The sequence below is a fragment of the Panthera pardus genome, unplaced genomic scaffold, assembly GCF_024362965.1.
Source record: "Panthera pardus isolate Hobbes unplaced genomic scaffold, ASM2436296v1 HiC_scaffold_24, whole genome shotgun sequence".
NCBI lineage: Eukaryota > Metazoa > Chordata > Mammalia > Carnivora > Felidae > Panthera > Panthera pardus.
In genome coordinates, this window is record NW_026526810.1 from 108,173,066 (window position 1) to 108,183,757 (window position 10,692).

The window sequence follows — 10,692 nt, forward strand, 5'->3', positions numbered from 1 at the left end:
AAGAGACCTACATGCTTCGTCTCATGTAGGATAAATGGGAGCACAAGGCCTGGAGGTCTGCATTCTCCCACCACCACCCAGTCTGGTCTTGGCGGGAAGAGCACTTTTGTTTCCTACGTCTCTTTTTATTCTCTCTTTATTCACTTCAAAGAAGCAGACAGGTGTCTTTCCCTGCCCTGCATCCCATTTTTTGGCAATCCCTCCGTCACGTGTAAGACAATCTTTGCTCAATGCCTACTAAACATTTGAGTGATCGCACGGAGGGGGAGGTAGCTAGCTCAGCAGGGCTGGGAGTAGGGTGAGGCAGGGAGGCCCCTGGGCACACGAGGAAAGAGGGCATCACTCTCTAGGTTCTCACGCGCTTCCTGACCCTGACCCTGACCCTGGCCCTCTGGCTGATTTCTGGTGAGAGAAAGTTTCAAGGAGAGATGATTTACTCAGAGATGGCTGATAGAGAATAGGAACGGGCCCCACCATGGGTACCTGCCAGCCTCAGCAGGGACACGGGGCCTCGCGGGTCCAGAGGTGTGCCCTGTACAATCTGGGAACTGGCCCATCAAAAGGTCCCTGCTCCCAGGAACTGCAAAGACAAATTCGTATGAAAGGGAACTTGAAGAAAGTCAGAGGCAGTTATCCCTGAAGGGGTGCAGGGTTGAAAAGAATTGTAAGAATATTAAATAACACCTTGGGTACTTGCTGTGTACCAAGCCCTGTGTTAAATACTTTATGGCCATTATTTTAGAAAATCCCCCTCACCAACTCAATAAAGAACTTGGGCTTTGGAGCCTGGCAGCTTAGATTTGAATTTCAGCCTTGCCTCTCTCATGTTATGTGACCTTGGGAAATGACCTGATCTTTCTGGGCCTCAGCTTCCTCATCTGTAAAATGGGAAGAAGAGTAGGACCTATCTCGTGGTATCCCGAGGATCATGTCAGGGAATACAAGCAGTGACACAAGCGCCCCGCACAAGGTGAGCACTTGACAAGTATTAGCCACAGTTAGTATTGTTATTGCTTCTTGGAGCTTATTCCTAGGGCTGCCACAACAAAAGTCTCGTAAGCTGGCGGCTTAAACGCTGGAAATTTCTCGCGTCAGAGTTCCAGATCAAGGTGAGGGCTGTGAGGGAGAATCTGCCCCATGCTTCTCTCCTACTTCCTGGTGACCTCAAGCATTCCTTGGCTAATAGATGGCCATGTTTTCCCCGTGTCGCTTCATGTCGTCTGAGCTCCGTGTGTTTCTGTGTCTGTGTCCGAACTTCCCCTTGTCTTAGTCTGTTTGGGCTGCTGTAACAATAGCATGGACCAGGTGGCTCTAACAACACAATTATTCCTCACAGTTCTGAAGGCTGGGAAGTCCAAGATCAAGGTAGTAGATTTGGTGTCTGGTGAGAGTCTGCTTCCTAGTTCACAGACGGCCATCTTCTCGCTGTGTCCTCACGTGGCAGAAGGGGCAAGGGAGCTCTCTAAGGTCTCTTCGAAGAGCACAACCCTCATGACCTAGCCACCTCCAAATACCATCTCACCGGGGACTGGTTTTCAACACATGAATTTGGGGGGGGAAACATAGACATTCAGTCTATAGTGTGTTTTTTTATGAAGACTCCGGTCATATTGGATTAGGACCCACTCCAACGACCTTACTTTAACTTGATTACCTTTTTTGTAAAGGTCCTATTTCCGAATAAGTCACATTCTGATGTACTGGGAATTAGGATAGGACTCCAACATATCTTTTTGGAGGGGACACAATTCGACCCATAATGCCACACCAGGTAACTCACTTAAGGTCACACAGCTTGCTGGTCATGAAACTGAGTCCGAGGACCCTGGATTATTTGATGACAAATCCCATGTGAAGCCCCAACACGACTAAACCTTTTCTGGGCAGGGAGAAAGAACCAAAGAGAGACATTCTGAGTCTGCTGTGTTGATAACTTTTCCCTTCCTTTCTCTCTTCGTCTGTAGCCTGCCTGCTCCAGGCCGAGCTGGTAAACTATGAGCGAGTCAAAGAGTATTGCCTCAAAGTCCTGAAGAAAGAAGGAGAGAACTTCAAGGCCCTTTACCGGTCTGGTGTGGCCTTCTACCACCTTGGAGACTATGACAAAGCCCTCTACTACCTGAAAGAAGCAAGGACCCGACAGCCGACAGGTAAGGAAGGCGACAATTGCTTTGTTTTCTTACCATCAGCCCCGCTGGCAGCTCCTGAGGCCTTCTCTTGGCGGTGCTCAGCTCCCTGGCTAGCACAGCCCAGTGTGGGCCAGGACCTGGAATGAGGAGAGTAAACAGTCCGTGCATTTGCCTGGGGTCTGGGTTCCAGGGAGCTTGGGCACCTCTTTGAAATAGAATATGGAATTCTTTGTTTTTTTTTGTTGTTTTTTTTTTCCAACCCAGGATCCAGCTCTTTTCACTTAATAAATACATACTGAATTTTTAGTGCATGCCACAGTTTGTGCTGGGCGCCAGGGATGTGACTGAGAAGGTATAGTCCCACCTTGTGACGATCTCACGCTCCACTTGGCGAGACAGAATACGAATGGATGCTCTTGGCACTAGGCTCGGCATCTTACGGGAAGTGTGCTCTGACTTCTCTGGTCAAGTGCCGTTTCTTAGAGCCTGCATTACCTGGACCACCCACTTAAATTCATATCCACCAGCTCAGCCATGCATTCATTCCACGGATATTTATTGAGCGGGTCCAATGGGTCAGGAAGTATTGCGTAGATAGCGAACCAAAGGAAGCTGCTACCTTCAAGGAGTTTCTTACGTCATGACAGAGGAAGATGGACAGTAAACAAATGGACAGATAATGTAATATTTAGTAGTGGTAAGTGCTAGGAAGACAATAAAGCAGCGTAAAAGAATCAGGAGTAAAGGGGGTGCTGTTTTAGGCCGGGTCGTCAGGAAGAGCCTCTTTGAGGAGGTAACCGGTGGCATTACTGTTTGCCTTGAGTTTGACTTGATGTTGCCATGGTCGTTCACGTGGCTGATTTTTTAAAAAATGCGATTCTCCTTCAAAAAGTCTTTAAGAACCTCAGGACCAGTTTGCCAACATCCAAATGTATACTTTTCTCCCCATAGTTCGAAAGAACACCCATATCTTTCCTTTTATGTGCTGTTGATTTGTTTTCTGCATATAAATTGTGTTCTATAGCGCAGACTAAGGGAGACGTGAGGACGAAGAACCAGACTCGTTTAACAGAATTTTCTTGGACGCTTCTATATGCCAGCACCGTTCTAGATGCTACCGCTGGCATTTTTGAGTAGTAGACGACATCCATTTCTGCTTCCTGAAGTGTCGCATCCCAGGCAGCCCCGAAGCCCTTGTATCGCGGTGCGCGTAGAGCTAGGTGGCTGTTCCCTGCCATGCCCCAGTCACTAATTCAATGCCTGACATTGGGGGGGGGAAATGCCCCATTTGTGGCGAGGTGGTGCCTGACCTTACTGATCAAGACAAATATAAGACAATGAAGCAGAGTCATTTTAAACTCTTCGATTGGAAAACATTTACATTCCCTCAATATGTATCGCTCATTGGATGAAGCGCTTTTAGACTTACCTATTTTGGTCCTCGCAACAATTTTATGAAGAAGGCACCATGATCCCCAGGGGAGGCAGGCTGCCGAGTCAGGTGCACCACTCACCGTGCGTCTCCTTGGGCGTCTTAATCTCTCCAGGGCTCAGCTCTCCCTTTTGTCACGGTGAGGATGATGCCAGGTACTCGAGATGATTGTAATGAGGGTTAAATGGATAATGAAGGTAGCAAGCGAGGCCCAAAGTAGGCATTTGAAAAACGGAAGCTGTTTCCTGCGGATGAGACAGGAGGCTCAGAGAAGTTGGTAACTTGCCTGAGGTGAAACTCCAGAGTCTCCACCAGCTGTGCTGACTCAGCACCACTGGGATGTGCTGCTGCCTGGGAGTAAGTGGAGGGAGTCCCCCCCCCCCCCCCCCCCCCCCCCCCCCCCGGCTCTCCTCTCCTTCCCGTCTGCCCCCTGGGTCCCAGTGACCCGTCCACATTTGGTAGGGGCGGTGGAGGGGAGGCCGGACTCCTGGTCGCCCCCTCGGGCTCCGTGATCTGCAGACACAGCTTTTTTTTTTTTTTTTTTAATTTATTTTTGGGACAGAGAGAGACAAAGCATGAACGGGGGAGGGGCAGAGAGAGAGGGAGACACAGAATCGGAAACAGGCTCCAGGCTCCGAGCCATCAGCCCAGAGCCTGACGCAGGGCTCGAACTCACGGACCGCGAGATCGTGACCTGGCTGAAGTCGGACGCTTAACTGACTGCGCCACCCAGGCGCCCCAGCAGACACAGCTTTGACCTGAATCTGCGTAGAGACCCCACAGTTCCCCCACCACGCGTTCCCTAAGGTGTGCTTTTGTCCTCGCAGACACCAACGTGATCCGGTATATCCAGCTGACAGAGATGAAACTCAGCAGGTGTTCCCAGAGAGAGAAGGAAGCCATGTAACCAGAGCACCTCCCTAGAGCTGCACCTGCGCCAGACCTTGAAGAGCCCGATGAAGAGCCCCTCCTGGGTTTTGTTCCCTTCTCCCCACTTCTTCCGGCTCCCCCTCCTTCCTCCTGCTACTCCTCCACAATCTGTCTGCTCCCGGTGTGAAGAGAAGGAGACACGCAGTTTGGGAATCTGGTCGGTTGCCTGCAATGGAGAGTCCCCTTCTCTAGTAGGTCAGCTACTGAGAGGGACCTCGCTTCTTCGGGGACAGCTGGAGAGGACTCTTACGGGCTGGGAATGCTGTTGCAGCCTTGACTTTGGCCAGTGCTTCTGACACAGGCAGAGCCTGGTAGGTGTACCGTCGTCCCAGAGGCAGCAGGCATGGAGACCACGGGCTGGACCCCTCCACACTTTCCCGACACGCCAGAGCATCTCCAGGCAACCGTGTCGAATGCGGGGATGAGACAAACACCAGAAGCATCGGTTAAGCCAACAGACCCTGAATTTGTACACTGGATTCCCCACCCCGACCCCCCGTAACCTCAGCCCCTGCCTCCCTCCCTCACTTGTTGTCTCGGCTTTCTTCTCTCCCCGCTTGGGGATCTGAGACTCTGCCAGGTTTCACATGCCACTGAAGCCCACTCTCAGTGCCCTCTGGTGACCACACATACCATTCTGCCATACTCCCACCCAGCAGGCAGCTGTGACAGCAGAGGGGCAGGGTGAAGTGGGCCCGGGGCCGACTGCATAGGTGACGGAGGGGAGGGGAGCTGACGTCTAGGGGAAGGAGCATTGTATGGACTGGGGATCGAACTGTGGACCGAGTGTAAATAAAGATACATTAACGGGCAGCAGTTCCTGTCATTTCTGTTGGAAGCGGCCCACTCTCTCACTGTCCCTCCCTCTCCCAACTCTCAGAGCTACTTCCAGCCGGGCAGGACTGGCTTCCCCCACAGCAATGGGCCGTTTGTCCGGTGGTGAACAATGTTGGCCGCCGCCTTTGTGCAGTAGAGTGGGCTGGTGTCGTGGAGACTGCCCGGGGACTTGGCTTTGTAGGAACTTGCACGGCCTCCTTGTGATGAAATTATCTGGACTCAATATCTAGCACATAGAATGTGTTCAACAAATATTTGTTGAATGAATAAATTATGACTGCAGACTGGCTCCCTCCTGCCTTAAACGAATTTTATCCCAGCCTAGTCTCCCGATATCTACGCTCTTTACGCTATGCCATGTTGCCTCCAGTCAAATAAGAAGCATTTACTGAGGGCTTACTGTTTGCCCATCATCGTGCAATACACTGTGGGACATAGGATGTAGTCCCAGTCTTTAAGGAGGTGGAAGAGTTGAGAAATACTCCTACGAGATGATCACCACTGACACCTTTAATTTATATGATGCTTTAAATTTTTCAAAGCACTTTCGTGTATTTTTTTGTGTGACTAGTGAGACAACATTGTACAAATTAAAATATATACAGATGCAATAATGTTAATAGTTAGCATTTATTAAATGCACTGTCCTCAGATCTTTACATGTATAATCTCATTTCTTTCATGCAGTTACCCCACGAGACACTATTTCCATTAGGTGGAGAAGGAAACTGAAAACCAGACACAGTAACTATCCCAAGGTTACATGGCCTCAAGTGGCATAGCTAGGATTTGAACCAGGTCTGTCTGACTCCAGAGCTCTAGCTACTAACTACTCTGTAGTTGGTAGTAGGTGCTCTACAAAGTATTATATTGAGTGGTTACAACCAGTCGAGAGCAGGACAGTGTGTATTAGGTTGAAAAGCCTTGACTGTGCCAATGGTATAGTAGGTTACCACACGTGGGCTGCCTCTTGTATTTAGCTCAAGGTTAAAAAAAGGTCCCTAACACTAGGCTCCCCAGTGGTCCGGGCGGGGACGGGCCAGGAAAAGACATCTGAGACCTAGCAGTTATTTCTGCGTATCGTTCATTCTATTTTCTGATGTCAGCACATATCCCAACCCACCTAGCATTCCCCCAGCCATCGGGGAAGATTCACAATTATAGGTAGAGCTTGAAAGGAAACACAAAGGTAATTATGGGTTATTTGTGTAATCAGAGACTCTACCACTAAAGGATCTAATCACTGCTGAGGGGCCCCGGAGCCAGAAGCCCAGGTTATATTCACACAGCTCCTGAAAGTCTTCCGGCCAGGGTTCGAGAAGGTGCTAGGAATCTCTAGGGGGGTTCGCAGTTGCTTGCCGGTAGCTCACCTCTGGGGAAGAGGAAAAGCTGCCACGTTCTCCCCCACGCCTACCATATCCTTGCCTCTGCCCTCTTCTTCCAGGGTGGTTTCACATGTTCTCAGCTCAGAGCCATCCCGCAGCATACGCAACATAGGCACGTGTGTAAAACTCCCCTGTTCCCAAGCTTCCGGCCCAGAAGGCTTGTGAGTTGGCCAACTGCTTGTCAGGGTCTGAAGTTTGAGGATGAGGTCAGAGGTGGACTGCAGAACCAGTTTCCAAGCAGCACGGTCATCCTTTGCTCCCTCGTGCCATCAGGAAGGATTTGGACTTAACTGCTCCAACACGGAGCAGGAGAGAGGGTCTTGCCTCATCCAGTAAGTTGGGGCAGGGCTGGACAGTTGAGGATAAGACTGTTGCCATCCTTCTAAAGAGAAATGTGGAAAACCAGATTGTCTGGTGATTCACACATACGTGCTTACTGGAGTCCATTCACTGTGACCCAAAGATAAGTGATCCCAAAGTAAAAAGCTGCCTTGGCGGTGTTGTTTGATGTTTGGGGCGGAGGGATTGAGTTTGCTGTGCGTTTGTCCAACAGAGACTTAAGAGAGCGAGTAAGCAAAATCAGGTCTATTCACCTTAGCAGACCTTCAGCTTCCTTCTCCCATCCCTCCCCCAAGCAGGGACTGTGATCACATGCTTTGTTTGCAGATGTCCCTGAACTAGACCTGGAGCACTAAACCTGGATCTGACCTGCTTCGTCATCCTGCTTGGACTTTTGTGATAGACTCTTTGGGGGGGGGGGGGGGGGGCGGAGTGGGCGGGGAATTGTACTTTTCTTGTTATTGCTAGGAAAGCCTCACGTGTGTATTGTGGAAAATTTAGGGAGGGCGGGGGAGACAAACTCCAACCCGTCATCCTACCACCCAAGACAAAACATAGCTATCCTTTTGGACTCATCGTTAAGTTCTTTTTGGTATAAATGTAGACGTGCCCGTGCAGGGTTGTTTCTTTTTTTTAAAGACAAAAACTGGAGTACAGTGTATATACTCTTTAGTAACTTACTTTTCAAAATGTGTATTTCTATTTCGGAATATGTAATACATGCACAGATACAAAATTCAAAAAGGGCAGAAAGCTTTACAGCAAGAAGTAAATCTCCTTTCCACCCTGTCTGCCAGCATCTAGTTCCCTCCAATTACTTGTACTGTATATCCTTCCAAAAACACTTATGCATTTTCAAATATATGCGTATATATTCTTTTGTCACACACAAATGGTAGCACATCAGACACACTGTTTTGCACTTTGTACTCCTTCACTTCCTATACCATGGACGAAACATTTTTTGTACGTCTCTCCAACTTTTTCAAACAGCATCTACGTTATGTGGATGGGCTCTCATCTGGTAACCAATCTCCTAATAGCGATTATTTTCATTTGTTCTCAATCTTGACTGTAAATAAATGTTGCAGCAGACATTCTTGTAGCTAAATTTTGCATACACCGATGGCCATTTCCTTGGGATAAAATCCAAGAAGGAAATTGCTTGGCTACCTTTAAGAATTTTGTTATATGTTGCCAACTGCCCTCCAGAAAGTTTGTACTACACTTTGCACTCTCCTATTTGCAGACCTGAGAGTGCCCTGTTCCCCTCACCCTCACTAATAGTGGGTATTGTCGCTTATCAAACCTTTCCCAGTTCGGTAGGAAAATAACGGTATGTCAGTGTTATTTGAACTCACGCTTCTTCAATTATTAGTGAATAACATCTTCAAATGCCTACTGACCATTTGTACTTGTTTCTTTGTGATTTTTCTATTTATTTGATATTGCTATGTTTATCTTTATTACCAATTTGTAATTTTATTAAGAACGTTATTTTTGTCAAGAAACATCCCAAATAGGCTTTCCAAGTGCTTTGCTTTCAAATTTTGTTTATGGTGCTTTTTGACACACATAAATTCTTAATTCTGCAACTAATTTGTTTCTCTGTTGCCACCTCCTTCTGCCTGCGGTCCACCCTGTCATTTCTGTGAGAGTTCCTCTTCCAGAACACAGTCTGATTATGTCATTCCACAGCTTAAAAATCTTAAGCATAGCACACAAGGTTCCCTAGGTAATTTCTCCCACTGACTCTTCCAGGGTCCCCCCACCGGTCCTCTTCCAAAGGTATCCTATGTTCCACAGTCACACAGCCCCTTGGGATTCTCCAAACTCACTGCTTTGGGTCTCTGGGCCTTTCCATGCTGTTCCTTCTGCCTAGTTGGCCATGCCTCAGCCCTCCAATCCCCTCTTTGTCTTGCTAACTCCTATAGGACTCCACCAAGGCATCACTGCTCAAAAGCTTTCCCTGACCCCGTGGTCTGTACTTCTAAAGCAACATAAGCCTACCTGTGTGTAGCATTTGCTACAAAGAATTGGACCTTCCTACTGATGTTTGTCTCGCTCACTCCCTGCACGTTCCTCAAGACAGGTGCTATGGTTTATTCACCTTTGCAGCCAGAATGCTGAGCACAATGCCTGGCAAACAGTAAGCGCTCGATAAATACTGAGCCCTGAGCCTGGAATGAACGGTTAATGGATTCAGTGGCAAATGTTACTTGGGGTAAATGCAGGCCTGGACTGGATCTGTGCTTCTGAAAACTGAGGAACTGTAGGAGGCTCAGGTTGGAAGAGAAGCCACGTTCCCCAGTGCTGTGCTTCCCAAAACATCAGAATCACTTGAAGTAGCGTTTTAAAAATACATAATCTCAGCCTCTGCCTTAGACCCATTGAATCAGACGCCTGGGGATAATACTCAGGATACTATAGTTTTTAAAAAATATCCTGAGGTGCTTCCAGTGACCAGCCTGGTGAAGGAGCGCTGTGAGCTAGACCAGCAGACAAATCAGAGCACCCAGACACACGGAGCTTTGTTTGAATACCAGTTTTGACACCCACGCGCTGTGTGACCTTGGGGCAGTTGCTTGACTTTTCTGATCCTCATTTTCCTCCCCTATATATGGGGATAATTTTATGTCCCTTAAAAGGTTATCAGTAGGATTAAGAAGCAGGCGTCTCCTAGCCCAGTGACCAGTACAGGCTAAGCGTGGAATAAACATTCATTTTCTTCCCTCCACCTTGTGAGCCCCAGTTTCCTCAGTTATGGTATGGCTAATACCGGTATGTTCATCCTCCATTTTCCCACACTGCACTCTAGAAGGAAGGAACTCCCAATAGGCTCTCAGATTACTCTCTAATCAAATAGGACACGTACTTGGTGGGGGTGGGGGTGGGGGTGGGGTAGAGGGGAGTGCAGAGGAAGCCACTTACTTTCTCACATGCCCTCTCCCAAAATATCAGAGACTGCACAGCAATCAGTTGGGATAATTCTGCTGGTTTTCAGAACCAAGTATCTTCCAGTCCCATCCAAAGATCAATCCAGTTTTTTCCCTGTGGTTCCACCCAGAAGAAGCCAGTGGCTTCTGGGCTGTAAGAGGATGGCGACCATCAGGAAAGAGAGTAGTCCTTGCCTGTTTCCTTCCAATGCCCTGGGATCCTACTCACATGCCTCAGGGCAGGAGAGACCCCCCCCCCCCTCCCCGCCCCCTGCACAGACAGGGAAAGTGCATTCAGCCCATCAGGCATGACAGAGTTCAAATTACCAAGTCAGCATGAAAAGTCCCACTCTAAATGGACTGAAATTGGATTCTATTAAAAACCACACTCAGTGAGGCCCTTGGCTATTAATATTTGCTAAGACATGGAGGAGGGGGAGGAGGCAGAGGCCCCCGCAGAAGGTCGGGGATCTCAGCTGTTCAACTGAATTGCTTGTCTGGAAGCAAGCCTGCAACTGAAAGCCAGTTAGCCTTTTTTTTCTAACATCTCACAGAATATTAGGGCTGGGAGTAGTCTTAAATCTCACCAGTTTAGCCTTTCATCTGACAGCCGACGGATCAAGTCCAGGGAAGGTAAGTGACTATTCAAGGTCACACAGCTAGTCAGTAACAAAGCCAGAACTGGAACTAGGTCAGTTTTCTGACAA

At 48.4% G+C, this 10,692-nt stretch overlaps 1 protein-coding gene across 1 annotated transcript in view; it reads left to right on the forward strand.

The window, feature by feature from the left end:
- TTC9 (tetratricopeptide repeat domain 9) overlaps positions 1–5,978 on the forward strand; it is a 31,476-nt gene extending 25,498 nt beyond the window's left edge. Inside the window, exons 2-3 of the mRNA XM_019451378.2 lie at positions 1,965–2,147; positions 4,386–5,978. Of these exons, the coding sequence (XP_019306923.2) occupies positions 1,965–2,147; positions 4,386–4,465 (263 nt within the window). The 3' untranslated portion in view covers positions 4,466–5,978. The remainder of the gene's footprint in view (positions 1–1,964; positions 2,148–4,385) is intronic.
- The last annotated feature ends 4,714 nt before the right edge of the window (positions 5,979–10,692 follow it).